Source organism: Sorex araneus, chromosome X (genome assembly GCF_027595985.1).
Source record: "Sorex araneus isolate mSorAra2 chromosome X, mSorAra2.pri, whole genome shotgun sequence".
Lineage (NCBI taxonomy): Eukaryota > Metazoa > Chordata > Mammalia > Eulipotyphla > Soricidae > Sorex > Sorex araneus.
In genome coordinates, this window is record NC_073313.1 from 59508787 (window position 1) to 59528833 (window position 20047).

A 20047-nucleotide genomic window follows, 5' to 3' on the forward strand; every position below is an offset into this window, starting at 1 on the left:
ATCACCCTTGACCCTAGTGTTTAGAGAGGAAATGGACGGAGAAGGGGAAAAGTCCAGGGGGAAGAAGGGAATGAGAAGTAATGGGTGAACAGGCATGAGTGCTTCAGTAGTACTGATATGAGTGATATATCAATATATCCAAAACACAGTCTCAGCAGCACTGAAAGCATGAGACTGCAACCACTGGAACTTTGCAACGTGCTTGTCAAGGCAACAAGTGGGGATGGGGCAGTGGTTGGGGTGGGGAGGGAACCTGGGAACACTGGTGGAAGGAGGCCAACACTGGTGGTACGATTGGTGTTGAAACAGGATATGTCTAAAACTCAACTACTATTAACTTTGTAGATCACAGTTCAATTAAAAGGGGGAGGGGAGCCCATGACTGCTACATGCCTTCTCCTGAGAAGACACAGCTACCGCACATGTGGCATCCAACCTGTGGGGTTCACATGCACTGCTCAAACCCATTCTCATACTTGGAATCTGCATGCTTTCCTGCTGGCCAAACACACCTCCAGCCTCAAACTGCACCTCACCATTCCAATCCGACTACCCCATTTCCACCATGCCCTCCCAGAGCAACTGCTAAGTATTTTCCCTCAGCTATAAAGGAGTTTCAGGGCATTGGGTCCGTGGTGGATCCCAGGATCCTCTTCCTTCCATGACGGTTTTTTTGACTGTTGCTTAAACTCTCACTGGTCTCTCAGGCCTACAGGGCCAAGATCAGCCTCCTTAGCTTGGCACACGCCTTTGTAGCCACATCTTCAGCCCAGCTGACGTCCACTCTCCACGTGGCCCCTGCTCTGGTCCTGACAAGGGGGGGTCACTTCTGTGCCAACACAATCCAGACCAGGCAGTCCTGGCAAACACAACCCCCCAACCCCGATATGCCATGCAGGGGGAGCTACCTTGGCATGCACCTTTGCTTTGGATGTGAGGGCTGCACCCAGGCTGCTCAGGGCTTCCTCCTGGGTCTGTGCTCCAGGGTCACTCCTGGTGGTGCTCAGGAAACCCTACATGGTGTCAAGGATTCAAACGGGGGCCAGTCATATGCAAGACACATGCCTAATCCCATGTTCTGTCTCTCCAGCCTGGAGGGTGTCCTGCCGGTCTTGGGTGGAAGTCAGTGTGCGCGGCGCTTCCTGGCGGGGCTCCCTGAGGCTGGGGAACGCATCTCAGCTCTGCTTTTGGAAGGGCCTCATGGCGTCCCCCATGCTGGTTCCTTTAGCTTAGCAGTGGGCCCGGCAAAGTCCACGCTCAGAGCACAGAAGCTGTGCGGCGCGGCCTCTCATGGGTCCTCCCACCCCGTCCTGGCCCAAGAGGAAATCAGTAGGCTGTGCTTCTAGTCAGGGAGTCAGAGCAAAGAGTTACTAGAAAGGGACTTCGGCAATCACACCTAGGATCACCATGACTATTGGCAGCGCTGGGGCTAGGGGCTCTGACGCGAGAGGCAACAGGGCTGCCCCTGAATCCCATCCGCGCACCCTAGGTGGGTCTGTGAGGGGGCCTGTGGGAAACCGGCCTTGTGGTTTCAGAGGCCCCGGCTTCTCTCTGACCACTGTCATGGCCCGGGAAAGGAGCCGGCCCACCTGGGGAGGAGCTGTGAGTGCTGGTGAAAGCATCAGTGCAGGCCACCGCTGCTGCCACCTGGATAAGACAGAGCATGGGGGAGGGAGATGACCAGGAGGCGCTTGCCCTCAGGGCCAGCATGACTGCAGGTGCCGGGGCTTTCTGCTCTACCTGCCAGGCAGTGTCACCCATCTGCCCGACCGCCTACTTTCCTTCTTAGCTGATGGCAGGGTCCCGTTCCCCGAGCCGCTGGAGCAGAAACCCCCAATCACCACCAGCAGGTTTCTCCCCCACAGCTCTCTGGATTCTGCCCACGGACACGAGGCCAGGGGAGACGGAGAGAGACACACAGACCGCAAGGGTGAGAATACGAAGCTGCCTGCTTTACGGGCTCCAGAGCCAAGTCCACAGAAGGTCTGGCTGCTGCTGCAGCCCTGTACACGCACAGAGGGCTGCGGGCTGTGGGCGGGCCCTCACCCTGCCTTCTGCAGGTGCCGGAAGCTCTGCACAGTCCTTCTCACAGCTTCGTCCAGGGTGACCAGGGGCCGGTAGCCCATGGCCTTCTTGGCTCGCTCGCAGCTATAGTAATGGAATGTACCGGCCAGCGCCACCCGCATGGGCGTGAAGGTAGGCCGCAGCTGGATGATGGGACTGATGAGGAGCACTAGCAGCGACAGCAGGAGGGCCAGGTAATAAGCCACCCAGTAGGGAATGTGGTACTTGGGGGCATCGTAGTTGAGGCCCGTCAGGATGCGGGACAGGAAGGCCCAGAAAGGGATGGGTTCGTCGTTGGTGATGTGATACGCCTGTTGGGGAGAAGATGAGCTTAGGCCACACCAGCTCCAGTGCTTGGCAAGCCGCTGTGGAACTCAGCTCAGCTAGGAAGAAAACTCTGGGCCACTAACAGTCGTCAAACATCTCACCCTCAGTTGGAACAAATTGGTCCAGCCACATTGCTCAAATGTGCTGTCAGTGTAGACCAAAAACCAGACTCAGCCCAGCCTGGCACTATGTGGGGATGGCAGGGGGTTAGTCCCCACTAGGTGAATCCTGAGGTCCGGGTATGGAACAAGATGGCTGGGGGAGAGACCAGGACAATAGCCAGTGGGGAGGGTATTTGCCTTGCACGGGTCAACCTGGGTTCAATCCCCAGCATCCCATAGGGTCCCCTGAACACCACCAGAAGTGATCCCTGAGTGCAGAGACAGGAGTCAGCCCTGAGCACTGCTGGGTGTGGCCCCCAAAGAAAACAAACGAAAGCATACCAAAGACAGCTCAGGGAGAGCAAGAGCTGAGCACAAGGCCGTGGTGGCCAGGAGGTCAGGCACAGCGGCCCCCCAGCTGGGTGACTGATGGAGGACGGAGACCTGGGCCATGAGGGGTGGAATGAGGTATCCCACCGGAAGCAGCCATGGCTTAGCGGGCAGCTGGGCCACAGTCTGGGCAATGGGGTCTGGGGAGACCCTGAAGCATTTCCATGGCAATGCAGGAGGACAGGGCGACTCACCTTGCCACTCAGGGTCACATCTTGGGAGAGGCGCTCGGCAGCCAGGATGTGCCCGTGGGCCACATTCTCCACGAAGGTGAAGTCCACCAAATTCTGGCCGTTCCTGCAGGTACAGCACAGAGGGGGCTACTGCCAACGCCCGGCATACGGACAGTGGCGAGGTGAGCGGGAGGGGTGTGAGGGCCTGCTCTGGTCCCCTGGCAGAATGGCGGGAGCTCATTGGCATGGGCACAACCGGGGGACATGCGTGCTGCGGGGAATGGCTGAGTGATGCGAGAGGGAGGGCAGGGCCAGAGGCCTGGGGACTGACCCAATGACAAACTTCATCTTGCCCTTCCTGGCAGCCTCGACGAGGATGGGCACCAACTGTGGGTCCCTGGGGCCGAAGATACCATGAGGGCGGATGGCCACGGTCAGAAAATTCCCTTCAGGATCGTTGGCACCCAGGACGACCTGCGCGGGACAGAAGGAGCTCGGTTTAGCAGGGGTGAAAGGGCCCATGGTGTTGGGCAACGTGGCCCTCCACACCCTCGCAGACCCAGGCCGCTCTCCCACTTCCCCAGAGACAGATGAGATGCCTGGAGAAGCCCCTCAAACACCTTCCGACGCCCTGGCTCTAAAGACAAGGGGCTCCCCGAGCTGGCAGGAGGCTTCAGGACTGCTGAAGCCTGTGCATGGCTTCAGCAGTACCCAGAAGCGTTTCCCCGCATGGTTTTTGTGGAGCCCATGGCGGCCAGGAGCCGAGAGCCCCTAGGAAGGACACACAGGCCCAGATGATGCCCGAGAAGAGCATGTGAAGGGATCCATGTGCTCTGGGCCGCCAGCCAGCAGTCTGGGTCTGGAGCAAGCTTGGGCACCTCCGGTGCTCAGAGCTTACCCCAGGCTCTACGCTCCCGGATCACTCCCGCCCGTGCCGGGGGGGGAGGGCACACTGTGAGGGGCTGGGAATGCATGTCAAGGTAGTTTCTAACCCGAGGCCTATGTCTGACTCCCCGGCCCTCTACAGAGAGAGGAAGAACCCGGGCCCCAGCTGCATGCCAGGGTTTGCTCGACCCTCAAGGGCCACAACTGTCCTCAACCATCCCAAAGATCACAAAGGCCTGGCTGGGGCCTTCTGACATGCTGTCCGGGCCAGAGCCTGCCAGTTGGCTCATCTGCGATAATTTTAAAAACTGTTACTGTTATTTTTGTTTTGTTTTGGGGGCCACACCTGGCAATGCTAAGGGATCACTCCTGGTGGGCCTTGAGGGAAGACAGTGTGCTGCGGATTGAACACGGATTGGCTATGTGCAAGGCCAGCACCTTACCCATTGTCCTGTCGCTCTGGCGCCTGTGACAACTGTTTCACCCACACACTTTACTTCCCAACTTAGGCCCTCAGGCTTTGGAGGTGGATGGCCACGTGCCCTCATCACTCAGGACGCCCAGTGGGACCTACCTGCTCCTGCAGGATCTTTGTCTCTGTGTAGTAGTCGATGGGCTTCGTGGCATAAGGAAGGTCCTCAGTGCCGTTCTTGATATCCACACCCTCGAAGATGACGCTGGCACTGCTGGTCAGTACGAGTTTCTGGTGGAAGGAGGGGAAGGGAAGACGGCAGAAGACTGAGCAATGCTCAGTAAGGCCTGGGGGGGTTTTGATGGAATAGAGAACTGCATGGTTGTGTGCGGTGCAGCACAAGCAAACCATTTTCCAAGCTCCAGCACCGGTGAGGCCTTCTCGATTCAAGCCCAACCCTGGCAGCTCCCTGGAGCCCACCTTCCCAACCCTTCCATCCCAACCAGTCGGGCAGATTGCCCAGGGGGGATTTTCCCACAGGGAAGGACGGCCCAAACTCCCACCTCTTTCTGATGCCAGCTTCTCCAGGATAGGGTGCACATGCACAGCACACACCGAAGAGCACCAGCTCAAATCCTATCTCAGCGCGCACAGCATTGTGCTAAAGCAGGTAAGGCCCGCCTGGCTGGAGCTCGGGGTTAAGGTGCTGCCTGACACATGGCAGACCCGGGTCCCACCGTGCTCACATACTCTGAGCATGGCCAGAGTGATCCCTGAGCACGGAGCCAGGAGTCAGGCCTGAACTCTTGCTGGACGGGCCCCCCACCCCAAAGAAAATAAGGCATAGTGATTTGCAAACAAATGAAACTATCGTCATGCACAAGTAGTAAGAACCGTCTGCACAGAAAATACTCCGGTCTGTGGAGTACAGCCAAGCTGCCAAGGACAAAACTGATGTTAAAAAACAGAACAATGTAGGGGCCAGCGAAATAGCACAGCAGGGAAGGCCACTGCTTTGCCTGTAGCCATCAAACCCCAGTTTTATCCATGGCATCAGATATAGCACTGCCAGGAGTCCAGGAGTAATCCTAAGCAAAGCTGGGTGTGCCCCATCAAAAAAAAAAAAAACAAACTTCAAAAAGGATCAATGTATCGTTAGCACAGAAGTAATCTTTCGGAAGCAAAGTGTGAAAGGTGCAGGACATTAGTGAGAAAGAGAGAGGGCACGTGCTGGCGTCAATGCTTAGCACAATCGCTGTAATACTTCCAGCGGCGTCTAGGAGGGAACTGATACACATGCTCGCTCTGGTTGTTGTTCTGCTACTTCTGGGGCTTAGAGACCAGTGGAGCAGAAGCATCAGTAACCCGGCCTGGGCAGGCACTGGCCCCAAAGGACACTGGTCAGGGAAAGCACAAACTGCTGCTGAAGGCAAAACACGACATCGTGAGTTAGGGAGATAACTCAACGGGGTGCTGAGCAGTCTATGCAGGTGGGAGCCCCCAGTCTGATCCCTGGGACTGCGTGGTCCCCTAAACACTGCTAGGAGTGGCCACAGTGCCCTGAGTCAGGCATGGCCCCCATCCCAAACCAAATAAACTCTCAGATGGCTACAATCTTATCTTCCTAAACCAACAGAAGCTCCCGACAGATGAAAGAATCCTTGAAACCTCTGAGAAACAAATCCACTCAACTCACTTTTGATCTGGGTGTTGGAATGTTCCCTGAATCCAAACCAAGTGACCAAGCCGTGCCATGGTCATCAAGGTGGGTAAACCACAGACCCTAATGTGGGGCAGCAACATGAAGTCCATGTGCTGGCCAGTTGTCGGCCAGAGAACACATTGACCAGTCTCGTGCGCTAGCCGCACACATCCCAGAGAAAGCAGTGGGGTGCACTGCCATGGGGAGGCGCCAAGACACAAATAGGCCACGGGGACTGAGTCGAAGCCCCCTGCCCAGTTCCCAGCCAAGAGGCACAGCTGACAGTGGGCATAGATACACAGGGGCTGTCAGTTGGCCTTGGAAGGGAAGGGTTCCTGACATGGGCTATACTGTGGAGAGCCCTGGGAGCAGTCCTGGGGCACAAATCCTGGGAGCTTCTACCTCCAGGACAGCCTCCAGAGTCGTGGAGAACAGGCCCGGGCAGCTGGGGAGTTTCAGGAGGGGTGTAGGGTGAGCGCGGCCACTGTGAATGGGCTTCCACCACGGGCCCATGTGGTCCAGTCCCAGGCAAGGGGCCTGGTCTCAGAGCGCCTGGGGGGAGCTGGGGCAGGTGGCCTGGTGAGGAGCCTTGGCACGGTGTGGGCAGCAGCCCGCCTTACCTGAACTCCAGCTTCTCTGCAAGTGTCAATGACATTCTTGGTGCCCAGGTAATTCACCCGATAAAAGAGCTCCTTGTTGTTGTTGGAAGGTGGGGGAGATGCACAGTGGAAAACCGTGCTGACCCCTTTCAGTGCTGGGTAGAGATGCTGCAAAAGCAAACACACACACACACACACACTTACACCCATGGTGCTGCAGGGGTCCCCTGGCCCAGTCTTGGCCCAAGGGCAGCCGGGAACACCCTACACGAACGCTCAGGGAACAGGCAAATACAGACACTGGGCTCCCCGCCAGTCACTGCTCCCTACTCTGAACTACTCTGAGGTGTGGAATCCAAACAGACCACATGAGGCCCACTCCAGGGGCAGGTGACTGAAACAACATGCCACGTAAAAGAGTGTCGGCGACCAGTTTCTCGAAGAGTCTGTGCTTGAGAGGCCTGGTGGCACGCAGCGAGTGTGGGGCTGCAAACACCCACAGCTGCCCTTCTACCCCAAGGCCTCGGAGCAGCCCGCACCAGTGGCTACTGGCAGATCGGGGCCAGCAAAGAGATGAGCCGGGCCAGGAACAAGGGCTCGGTCAGAAGGAGGAGGCTGGCCGTGGAAACTATGTGGGAATCGACGTGAATAGTCTCCTGCTGGTCAATGCAGAGACAAGCTGACCCCCCAGATTGCGCCTGCAGACTAGGACAGTCACATGTTGCCTCTGCACAGGGCACAGGGGTGTGAGCTCGGACTACAGTCAAGAGCAGATGCTCCAAAAGGCTGAGGTCTCTACAGAAAGAAGAAAATCCCAAAGCAGGTGCTGAGACTCACCTGTGGATCCTAACGTTAACAGTCAGCCACAATCTACTACATATGCACGAACACGAGTGTCTGTGAAGCCGGGCCAGTGCCACACGCAGCCACCAGGCCCCTCTCCTCCCAACTAAGAACCCTTGGAAACTGCCCAGGTGCCAGGGATAGTGTGGTGCAGACGCATCGGCTCATCTGTGGATCCGGCTGGGGCCACATGGAGTGGTGTAGCCGAGCAGGACAGACACTGACATATCACTCTGGCATGCAAGATGAGCAGAGAATGAATCGAATAAGACCTCTTAGCTAGAGAGAGGCACTGGGAGGAAGCAGAGGCAGGGCAATGGGTACCGTCCACATCAGCACTGTGTAGCCAGGGTCCGTATGCTCCCACCATGAGCCTAATCCAAGGGGCACTGGTGAAAATCGTGTAAGGCGGGGGACACGGCATACGGCAGGCGGGGGACACGGCATACGACAGGAAGTCAAGCAGTAGGACAGGGCAACCCGAGGAGAGAAACAAGCCTGGAATGTAGCCAAGTTTGGAAAAGGGCAAGAATCAATGACTTGATGGTGGCAGAGGGAATCAGCGCTGCAGGCAGAGAGCGCCACAGTGCATCCTGGGAACTGACAGTGTGAGAGGAAGGTCCGCTCAGCACAGCCGCATGCAAATGTCATGCTTAGGAGTGCTCCTGGCATTGAAACTTGGGGATACCCACAGTGCGACACACACACGGGCTGTAGGATGTGCTACTCACTGCAGACACATGCGCTCAGCAGCAGAGTGCCTTCCCTGCCTGTGTGCGGCCCTAGCTTTGATCCAAGATGGCAGCCACAGGACACAAACAAGACACAAGAACAGCAGGGAGGGCATTGGACTTGCATGCGGCGACCCAGGTTCCATCCCTGGCATCCCATAGGGTGCCCAGAGCACTGCCAGGAGTGATTCCTGAGTGCAGAGCCAAGTCAGCCCTGCGCATTGCGGGGTGTGACCCAAGAAGAAAAAAAAATCCATCCATTGTGACATGTTTGGGCGGGGGTTGGGAGGGTCCCAAGGAGTGCTCAAGGGGCAGGGGAGTCATGCCCAGTGATGGTATATTCAGCCCTGCAGGGGCACCCTCATGGTGCTCGGGCCTCAAGTAAAGTAAGTTGCCTCCTTGCACAGTTTGCAGACCCAGCAGGTTGCGAATCACTGGGACGGGTGACTTTTGTTTTGTTTTGTACAAAAAACAAATATAGTTGTCAGAACAAAGCAAACAAATGCGTAACCAGTGGGACCCAGAGTCCTCTGGCACTGCACCTGGCAACACTTGGAGGACCATGTGCCTTCAGCCCTAGACCAACCTCACCCCATTGCTATGCCTTCTTTAGAAAGAAGTCCACAAGAACACTCAGGACACGTGGGGGGATTCGACTCTGACTACTGAAGAACTGCCATGAGTGGAGCCAGGCCACTGAGTTGTGTTTCTAAGGCGCCTCCCCTGGAGGAGCAGATACTGGAACATTAACAGAAGATGATGATGTGATGTCTAGGGCTGCCGTCAACAGAATCTGAGGGCAGAGACAAAACAAGACAGGCTATGAGTGGACACAGAACAGGAGCAATGTCAGAAATGGTCCAGACAGAAAGAATGCAGGACGGAGACCAAGAGACACACGGAACGTTCTGCCACATGCCCAGCCGAGCTTCCAGAAACAGAGCTCAGAGGTAGAATTGCTCTTCGAGGAATTTTCCAGAAGAGATCGAAGATGAGAGCCCTCAGATTGTGACGGCCCCTAGGTGCTGAGAACGATTCCAAACCCAAACTTACACACAGACATGGACCTTCTGTCTAGACTATAAAAAAGTCACAAAAGGGGGCTAGAGCAATAGCACAGCGGGTAGGGCATTTGCCTTGCACGTGGCCAACCCAAGTTTGATTCCCAGCATCCCATATGGTCCCCTGAGCACCGCCAGGGGTAATTCCTGAGTGCAGAGCCAGGAGCAACCCCTGTGCATCGCCGAGTGCGACCCAAAAAGCAAAAAAAAATCACAAAGGGCTGAGAGCCCAAGCCAGAGAGCACTCGGAGCGGCAACAGGGTCATCGAGAACCTCACAGCCCCTTCCCGACACTGGTGTTTCTACAAGGACTTAGGCCAATCCAGAATGTGGGTACTGGCAGCAGGCCATGTTTTGGCAAAAGAAGCAAGAGTGTGCATGCCCGGGAACTGCCATCCCTCATCCTTCATTGCAGCGACCTTTCTGGCTGACCCAGAGTTGGACCTTCCCTGCCCTCCAAGTCTCGGCTGGGCATGGAATTGAGAGGTGCTGTGGGTGGGCACTACATGCCCAGGGCAGGGTCTTTTTTGAGCCTGGGTCCACCCCGAGGGAAGCCCCAGCTTGCTAAGGAGGGAACAGAGCCATGAGGGGAGACCATTGGCCTGCCGGCAGGACATTCTGACATACGGCTGCGTGCTCGGTGCTGAGTGCTCGCCCCTCACCCTCCAGAGTCTGAGGGCCATTTGGGCATGGAGGTGGGTTCTTGGCATGTGATCATTCCCACAGCCCTTCCTGTCCTATGGATTTTGACCTTGAAGTATGTAAGCAGTTCCACTGGCTGAGCCTGGGGGCGGTGACTGAAGTGGAGGGCTGGGCCAGAGGACAGGAAACGGGACAAGTAGATATCTGTGGGGGTGGCGCAGGTGTTCTACAATGAAACAATGGGGCGCTGCCCAAATCTGTGACTATGCTGGCAATGGTGCAAGTGTCTACTTTATTTATTGATCAATTACTGGGGGCTTTGGGGTCACTCCTGGCAGTGATCAGGACTTACTCCTGGCTCCGTGTTCACAGGTCACTCCTGACAGAGTCTGGGGATTGAATCTGGGCCACTCATGCTCTCTCGCCCTGCACATAGTTTGATGGGGGGGGGAAACACCTGGCCCCAGTGAGGCCCCATCCCCGGCACCCCTGGAATGGTGCCCGAGTCCCACAGCAGCCCGACTGCAGCAGAAGCCCATGAGTTTGATCTAATGTAACTCGAACCTCCAGTAACCCTTGGGCAGTTGTGAGGGGCCACCATCCAGCAGTGCTCTGGGGGCATGCATGTGCCCTGCCACCCTAGCCCCAGGATAATTTTGTCACTCAGCTTTCCCTGGCAGAGGCCACAGTCAAATGGTTCATGAAGTCGGGGGGAGGGGATGTCCATTGCTTCCCTGTACTGACACGCTCAAGCTCAGGAGAGTGCAAAGACCATTGTGTGGCTGCTGAGGAGATGGGGCACCGCAGGGCCGTTCCTTACGTGTCGGTTGCAGAGGTCTCCTAGGAAGAACTGCACTTGGGCATTGTCAAAGCTCTGGCGTACATCGAACACGTTGACGGTGTAGCCCTGGGCCAGCAGCTGCTCCACCAAGTGCTGCCCCAGGAAGCCAGAGCCCCCGATCACGGTGCACTTCTTGGCCTGCGAAGGGCGGACAGAGACAGTGAGCGGGGATGAGGGAGGATGGCCGATCCACCTTCCTGCATCTCTGTCTCCCGGAGTCAGGTGGGAAGCGTTCCGTGACAGGGGTGGGCCTCTCCTGGGAGCAGTGAGGGAAGAGGCAAACGTGAGCAACCTGGCCCCGAGCCCTCTCCAATCCTGGCCTGGGGTGGGGTGGGGGTAGGGCCACACCTGTAGTGCTCAGGGGTTCCTCCAGGATCTGCACTCACTCCTGCAGGTTTCTTATTTCCTAAGGGGCTTCCTGGGGTCAGAGGATCAGAACTCGAGCGACTTTGCAGGCAACCCAGGGAATCAAGGCCCCTTTGTCGGTAATGCCTGACATTTCTCATCAAGGATGTTTCAAAGGGCCTGAGGTCTCATGCTCCCCCAAATCTCATCTGTCCACTGCGAGTTCATGCCACCCTCTAACATGGGCACGTCCCATCTCTTTGCCAAGACGCAGAATCCCAGAGGGCTGAACTAGGGTGCCAATCTTCCTTGGAAGGCCTGGCCTAGTGGTTGTTCTGTGAGTTTGTGGGGATGGGACCGAAGTGGCCTTTCCCAGCATGGCCCCCTGCGAAGAGGGCTGTGAACTGACCTATAACGGCCTGTAATGAAACAGGATCAGCATTCATTTCCTATGGCCACAAAGGACAGGGCAGGGGTACAGGCGAGACACACAGGGCAAGGTGTTCCCTAGGAAGAAGGCAACTCCACACAGAAAACAGGAAACAGGACTCAAAAGTCAGCAATACCTCTATTGCAAACTACAACATCTAACAGGAGAGAGAACAAAAGGGAATGCCCTGCCGCAGAGGCAGGGTGGGGTGGTGGGGGTTGGGGTGGGGGTGGTGGGAGGGATACTGGGAACATTGGTGGAGGAGAATGGGCACTGGTGGAGGGATGTAAACGAAATGCAAACATGAAAGTCCCTAAGTTTGTAACTGTACCTCACAGTGATTCACTAATAAATTTTTTTTAAAAGCCAGCTAGTGAGGAGAGACAGCAACCCCACGTGTCCTAAGGGGGTTCACGAATAGGCAGCGCCACCAGCCCAGATCCATTCAGGGCAAGCAACCGGGCCTGAGATAGGAGCAGGGTCTCGACCACTGGAGGCTTCTGTCTCCCTTTGCCCTTGGCAGTCGCCCTTCCTTCACAGAAGTCTTACGTAGAATGTATAGAAGGGAGTTTAATGGTTTACGTTTTGCTTACTAAAATGTCAACCTCTGCAAAGGCACATATATACAAGCACCGGAAATCAGATTTGGGTTGTCTTTGGGAGGGGGTGAGGGGGGTGCAATTCATAGCATCAGTGAAATCTAGCTGACATGAATCAGAAACTACAGAGGTTTTGCATGCTGATGTAGCCAGGCATCTGAGGTAAGGCAACTCCCTCTGCTAGAGGTCAAGGGAAAACAGATCTCAGCTCCACTCCAAGTCCAGGGGGATCTGGCACCCCTGAAGCTCCTGGGGGTTGCATGCATTTTCCTCTGATGCAATCACGTTTTACCTTCCCGTGACTACATTCCCAAAACAGTCATGTCCATTAACAGTGGATGGGATTGGGCCAGCGTAATAGCATAGCGTGTAGGACACTTGTCTTACACATGGCTGACCTAGGTTCCATCCCTGGCACCCAAAATGTCCCCTGAGACTTCCAGGAGCTATCTCTGAGAGCAGAGACAGGAGTAAGCCCTGAGCACCATGGGGTGTGTTCCCCAAACCCAACTACTGAAAATCTTGGTGAAGAATCTTCGGGAAGCATGAGAAGTCCTGAAGTCCCTTCTGGCACTTGGACCTGAGACCCACAATGGCCTTGCCTGCAACCCTTGGGGCTGGCTTCTGCCAGGCCACCCAGCAGGCAATGCAAGGTGAGCCATGGCCCCAGGCAGCCGGGGGATGGTTACTGTGAGGCATTCTCTGAACAAACACAGATCTGTGGGGGTCCCTCTGACTGCAGCCCGTGAGAGACCCACCCAGGACCCTCTGCGGGTCTCGCCCAAACTGCATTCATGGACAGAAAGTGGGTGCCGCTGCCAATCCATGAGCAAGAAGGGAGCTGAGGACACTGCTCCTTGGCCTGGTTCAGAAATGTCTCCCACAACTTTGACCCTGCAAGGAAACCTCAGCAGCGGGCTGGCTTGCCCACACCGTTTGGGCTTGGGTGGGTTGACACTCACCTCTGGGGCGTCTTTCTTCACAGGCAAGCGCGAGGTCTGCTTTCTCAGGAGCGTCGGGGTGTCTGGCTCCATTTCCTCTCCACTCAGCATTCTCACCGCGACCGCGTCTCTTCTTCAACACAGAGAGGCAATGACATGGAGTCAACCAAAGCCCTGCTGGGTGGTTGGCGCTTGTGGGATTGCCACCACAGCCCTTGGTGGTGGGTAGGTACAGTGGGGAGTTGGTGAAGTCCCCTCGGAGGTGTCACAGTGCTCACAGGAGGAGACAAAGACTTAAGAGTCCTGCGTCCATCGCTGGGGCTGCGGGGAACATGGGACTTTTGTTCATGAACCCCTCCCACGTTTATGATTGAAACGGATGAAGGCTTTGCCTCTGTGATGCCGGGAGGCCAACAAAAAGGGGTTCTCCTTGCCGGCGACCCAAAGTGACCCTGTCTCTGTGCAGAAGGACTGGGGAGTGTCCGGGGACATCAGAAAACCTCGGGATATCACATGCATGGTGGGGACAGACTTGACGCCAGCGAGATGCAGAGGAGTCGTATAAGGCACCTAGCAGAAGAGGTGTTTGAAAGAGACTTGTGCCAGCCCTTCATTTACCCCAAATACTGAAGTGGCAGGGACAAGTGGCCAGTGGAAGTTTCTCTGGGCATCTGCTTGTACACCTGCGGCCAGCTTCGGGCGCAGCCGAGCGACTAGAGTTATGGAGCTCGGACTCTGGAGTTGGCCCAATGCGGAAGCCACTTAACAGCATAACAGGCTCAGGGAAGCTTGGTGTATCTGCCGACCCCCGCACCACTGCACAGGGCAGGGCTCCCTGTAGAAGTGATTCTGTGGGTGCCTGACTGGCCTAGAAACTGAGGTTAAGGCCCTTGCTCTCGGAGGAAAAACAGGCCCACATACGCCATTCCAAATTTCACTTCTCAGAAGGCAGAGAATGGGGAGGCGGGCTCTTCCAGCGCTACTCCTCTGACTTTCCCACCTTCCTGTGTTGGATTCCTGATATCCGTTAACAGGAAACAGGGTGGCTGGTGGCCTCGGTGAGGGTGGTGAGGGGGAATCGCCCTCTCCTGTCACAGCCTAGTGAGCAGAGCATGCTGGGAGGTGGGCTCTGCTCACCAATGTATCCTGGGGAGCACACGGTTGCCCCATGGATATAGCCTGCTGCCTACAATGCACATGTGCCACTAGGGGCTCACTGGCCTTGGACCCTCAGGCCACTCCTGGGCTCTACAGGGGGTGGTCTCAGCCCAATCAGGAGGAACCTCCTGGCAGCTAGCCCCCTATCCTGGCCCAGTGCCATTCCCTGAAACATTAGCTTCTGCTCCTGGCCGTCAGACAGCACATGACTGGCAACAGAGGAAAGACTCCCCCATACTCGACCAAAGAACAGCTGGGTGTTCAGGCGGCCTTGTCTTGTGCCCCATCTTCGCAGGAAGATTTCTGCTATGTTAGCTGTGGCTGTTGCACAGCCTCCAAGCTCAGCTTGAGCCCTTCCCAGCAGGAAGCCCCCGAGAGGACTGGATGCATTGAAAAACCTAAAGGCACTACGCCTCGCTCAGGATGCGAGATATGTGCTGAAAGTAGACTATAGACAGAATATGATGGCCACTTACTATCTGTATTGCAAACCATAACACCCAAAAGGAGAGACAGAGAGTAAAAGGCAATGTGCCTGCCACAGAGGTGGGATGGGGGATGGGGTGGCAGGAGGGATACTGGGACCATTGGTCATGGAGAATGGGCACTGGTGGAGGGAGAGGTTCTCAACCATTGTATGTATGACTGAAACATAATCACAAAAGTGTGTAAGTCTGTAATTCTATCTCACGGTGTTTCATTATTTTTTTTTTTTAAAAAGGCACTACGCCCTCGGCTTCTGCTAGAACCTGCTGGAACAATTGCCAGTTCAGCTCCGAGCAGCCTTCCCAGCCCCTTCCTTGCTGGCAGAGACTCTGGAGCACTGGAAAAGAGGCTCTGATGCCTCTGCCAGCACCTGTTAGAAGCAAGGTTGAGATACAGACACCATCAGATTTCTCGGGGATCCCAGAGAGTATAGGCCGTGGGCAGATGTACGGACACCCTTATGTTCAGAGCTGGGCCAGAGCCGAAACAACAGCTAGCCCAGACTCACAGCAGCTGCAGGAAAACAAGTACTGGTCGCAGCACGGCCCATTTCACACGGTTCCCCTGAACGAAGGGGCCGGGATGGGAAGGACAAAACTAGCCACTGGAAAGTAACCGGAGCAAGCCTCCTCCTGAGATGTCACATCCACTCATGTCTGGAAGGATTCTGAGCTCAGTCGGAGTCTCAGCTCCCACTGGCACCCCCCCCCAATTCCCACCACGTATTCTAACATTTGGACAGACACTTCTTCAAAATACACCCTTTACCAACGGCTGATGAGCCTAAGCAAAGATGCTCATCTGCAGGGAAGTGCAAGAACAGACCAAAGTATGATACTAGATGGCCAAAACAGAGAGCCGCAAGTGCCAGCGGGACCGGGGGCTGCCTGTGGTCAGCAGTGTAAGATGGTGTGGCCATGCTGGCAAACAGTTCTGGGGGTGGGCTCAGAAAAGGCAGAAAGCAAGAATCAACATGCGATCAAGCAATTCCACATCTGCGTCTGTGCACCCCCCAAATCGAAAGGAGTAGAGCTGGGAATGAACAAGTAGACAGTCATGTTCATGAAGACACTATTGATAATGGCAGAGAGGCGGAAGCAAGTGCTCATTGATAAGGGACAATACAAGGACTATGCATGTGACGGGATATTATTCAGTCTTTAAAAGGAAGGAAATTCTGGTAACCATGGGATGAGGGAGTGTACTTGCGAGCCAGACACATAGTAAGGAGCTCATCTCAAAACTATGTCATGGGCCTGGGGAGATGGTGCCTTGGCATACATGGGTGGAAGGCATACATTGCATGCATAGGCAAGGAGCTTTTTTTGCAGAGGAGGGGGGGCATACCCAGCGGTGCTCAGTGTTCAATCCTGGCTGTGTACTCAGGGATCACTCCTGCGAGGGCTTAAGTGACCATATCGGGTTCCAGGGACCAAACCCAGGTCAGCGGCATGCAATGCAAACACCATCCCCCCTGTACTCTCTCTAGACCCACATGGCACTGGCTTTGATCCCTGCTACAGCACAGACCACCCCAACTACCGCTATCGGCCCTGCTGGCCTCCAAGCACTGCTGGGTGTGGCCATGGTGGCAGAGCCTCAAGAACCCCAGCACAAAACCACTGGGACCTCAGCTGGGCAGGGTATCATGGGAAGTGACCCATGGGTACTGCTATGGAGTCAGCCACTGGTAGAAGTCTAGCAGGCACTTGTCCAACTCACTAGCAGAACAACCCCTCAGTTGCCTGATCCAAAACGGACTAAGGGGCCAGAGCTGCAATACAGCAGGCAGGGTGCTTGCTGTGCATGTGGCCAGGCCAACTCTATCCCCGGCAGCCCACATGGCGTCCCCAAGCCCCGCCAGGAGCGATCCCTGAGCACTGCTGAGTGTACTCCTCTCCTCAAATGAGCTAAGGATCTAAGCAGGCATTTCTACAAAGATGTACAACCGGCAAACGGCATACGGAGAAAACGTTGAAGGCTACGAATCACCCAGGAAATGTGGGTCAAGTCCGCAGTGAGAGCACCTCCCCCTGTCAGATCAGTTGACACTGAAAGGTGAAAAGGGAAGTATTAGCGAAATCTGCAGAAATGGAAACCAGGCAAGCTGTTGGGACGGACTGGCAATTGGTGTGGAGATTCCACACAATGTCAGAAACGGCACTGCCAGGTGACCCTGTAATCATGTCTGATTTTCGATCCAAGAGAACTGAAGAGCCATGGTCCAGAGGGGAGGGCACTTGACTGGCATGTCGCCAACCCGGGTTTGACCCTCAGCATCCCATGTTTCCCTGAGCCTGCCAGGAGTGATTCCTGAATGCAAAGCCAGGAGGAACCCCTGAGCACCGCTGGATGTGGCCCCCAAAACAAACAAAAAAAATCCCAAGAGAGCTGAAAAAGAATATATCGTGATGACACAGTAGGAACTCTATGTTTGCTATGGCATGATTTCCAACAGACAAGATGGAAATGACCACAAAAGATGAGTGGGAAAAGAAAGATACAAAGGAATGCTATTCAGCTTTGTAAGAAGATGGAAATCTTGTCGTTTGTGGCAACAAAGACTAGCCTTGAGGACAATATCCAAGGGGAAAGGAGCCAGTCACCGAGCAACAGACACCAACTCATAAGCCCCAGAGAGGAACATGGGCATGATGCACTGGGGTGAGAAGGAGCAGGGACAAGACAAGCATCAGTGGCATGAGATGCGAACCTCTAGAGTTTTGCTATCCAACATTCCAGGGACATCTACAGTCAGCATGGCTGTACCACATCCCCCCAATGGGTCTTATGGTCACTGTTTTTACCGGAAAAAAAACCCTAAACTCAGAGAGGAAAAACTTTGACAGATGCTTCCAGGAGTGTGAGCTTGGTGGGCACTGTACTCAGTGAAATGAGGCAGAAATGGAGGAACTCAAAGTGCACGATTCTCCTACAACCTATGCAGAGTCATCCGCTTTGAAGTGCAACCCGGCGCTGCCGGTGCTAGTGCCAGGGGGACTGCCTCGTGATGAATGTCTTGCAGTCTGGGAATGAACAAGGTCGAGAGATGGCTGGCGGGGACAGCTGCATGGCACAGCGTAAATGGCTCTGCATGGGCCAATTCTGAAAGTTTCCCACACATTGCACTGTGACGGGAGGCCCAGGCCCAACGAGCACATGCTCGGGACTGGGAAGGAGTGCACAGCAGTGGCCTTGACTAATCTCGGAGGGAGTTCGTACACAGCTATCTCTGCTGGAACAGAACCTACACGGATAAAATGCCAGCGCTCTGCTCCAGCTCCCACGAAGGGGGGAAGCTGCCCGCTTTTGTTCCAAGGCGAGCAGGCAGCGCTCCGCCTCCGTCCGTCCAGTGCAGAAAGTTCTAGAGCACTGAGTCCCGGACACAAAGGGACCATCTGACCAGAACAAGCCAGATAGGGGAGCAGTGTCTTCTGGGAGATCGTGGGTGATGGGCCACACAGAGCAATTCAGGGGTGTGGGTTGGGATGTCTGGGGCCTTGTGAGCAAGAAAATCCAAGCACGCCAAATGAACCCCCAAAAACACTCCATCAGTTCAACCTGAATGTTCGCAAGCCTGAGGGGCTGCCTGTCACTGTCAGTTACCTGCCTGCTGATGTACGACCCAGCTGATGGGTGGTCATCCTGGTCTTCTCCAAGGTCTTCTTCTCCTATCCTTTCAGGCCTGGCACAGGGGTCCCATCCCTGAGCCTCCTCCCCTGGCCGGAAGGGCAGCTGTCTTCCCTCCTCAGCCTCTGCTCTGCCCCATCTTAGCATGACAGTGCCCATTTTCTTCTGTGGCTGGGCGCACAAGGCTATGAGCCCCGGCGGGGCAGGGAGGCCTCCCTGTGAGCTGGAAAGGGGAGTGGAGCTCACAGACTGACTCCGTCACCGAGGGCAGGACAGGTATACAACGTGGCCCCACTCCCAGGAGCCATCCCGGTGTGGGAGGCTGGTAGGCAGCGGCAGGAGGGGAGAGTGGCTAACTGAAGACCGGTGCCAGGCAGGCAGAGCCAATGTGCTGTCACAGTGAGTGTGAGGCAAGACGGGGGCAAAGGTGAGAGGAGACAGTGCCCCTGGCTAAGTCATCACCCCAGGGTTGAGTGTGGTGCAAAAGAGCATCTGGCTGCAGGTAAGGGGGAAGGCTAGAGGAAAGCAGAGGCGAGACAGATGGGAAACTGAGGCCCCAAGAGACCAAGCCATTTACCCTAGGCCACACAGCTGGGGCCCAGCTCAGGCAGAACCTGCGTGTGTTCCTTCTGGTCGGTCTTGGGGGCTGACCAAACAGGGAGGAGGGCTCCGAGGGCCGGGAGCAGGCAGGGGACCTGAGCAGGGCAGATAAATGGGGTGAAGAGAAAGACTAGACAGGGCGGTGCAAGGAATCGGGAGGGCGACTCCCCTGTGGCTCCAGAAGGGTCTGTGGCCCTTGCTCTCCCAGGCACCCAGGGAGTGGCAGCAGGGACAAAGGAAGCAACCTAGGAAGCAAGTCGACAGGAAGTTAGAAGGTGAAGACATAAGGGATGGGGGGGGGGCAGGGGGCAGACTACTAGGCAGGCACCCTGGGCTGAAGTCAGAGAGGGCCAGCGTGCCGGAAACTGCGATGATCAGGAAGGCGGTGGGCTGCCAGAAGCCAGGGAGCAGAAGGTGCCATGGCTGAGGGCAGATCGGCAAAGGGACAGGGATTATTCCTGAGCCCGAGACCCCGCAGCCCCGGGCAAGGCAGGTAGGGGCTGACAGCCACGCGGGCTGCTCCTCCGATGCCCACCGTTGCCGCCTTCGAAGGCTCTCGGAGCTCACCTCCGCGCAATGCCGTCGGCCCTGGGAGAAAGACTTAGCGCGCTCGGGAACTGCGGGGGACGCTTCGTTGTCTCGGGCTGCGGGAGACTTCTCGGACTCGGCTGTCAAGTCGCAGCCGCCCCGCCGGTCGCTCGGCAGGTCTTGTCCCCGCGCGTAACTAGCACTGTCGCCCCCAAGACCAAGATGACGCGTGTGCACCTGCGCCCTGAAACCCTCCGTCCCTCAGGCCGTCTCCCACCACACTGAGCCATCGCGGACGCCCACCCAGCTCCCGGCCCCCCTATTCGGTACCCCGCGGTGGCGGGCCCAAGGCCACGAGTCTTACCGCTGTGTCGGCGAACCTGTCCTGGCCGGCGTTGGCGCGCACAAACAGCGGTAGCGCCTGTGGCCCGCGACCAGTCTTAGCTCCACGCCCGCGTGAGCCCACGATGGGCTGAGGCGTCTGCACGCAGGCGATTGGCCGGGCTCAGGGCTGTGTGCGCCGGCGCTGTGGCGCCGCCCAATGAGCTCGGGCCTGGGC

At 56.2% G+C, this 20047-nt stretch overlaps 1 protein-coding gene across 5 annotated transcripts; it reads right to left on the minus strand.

The window, feature by feature from the left end:
• Positions 1-1931: 1931 nt before the first annotated feature.
• On the minus strand, positions 1932-19983 carry NSDHL (NAD(P) dependent steroid dehydrogenase-like). Of its 5 annotated transcripts, none has more exons than XM_012932250.2 (8): positions 19853-19983; positions 13108-13219; positions 10751-10909; positions 6675-6821; positions 4515-4643; positions 3387-3529; positions 3077-3179; positions 1932-2375 (listed from the first exon to the last, which is right to left on the minus strand). In XM_012932250.2, the coding sequence occupies exons 2-8, from the start codon at positions 13195-13197 to the stop codon at positions 2043-2045; spliced, it is 1104 nt and encodes a 367-aa protein (XP_012787704.2). In that variant the 5' UTR covers positions 13198-13219; positions 19853-19983; the 3' UTR covers positions 1932-2042. The 5 variants fall into 5 exon arrangements, with proteins under 5 accessions (XP_012787704.2, XP_054979453.1, XP_054979450.1 ...); XM_055123478.1 differs by lacking the exon at positions 19853-19983 and adding an exon at positions 19528-19677; XM_055123475.1 differs by lacking the exon at positions 19853-19983 and adding an exon at positions 16695-16781.
• Between the last annotated feature and the right edge of the window lie 64 nt (positions 19984-20047).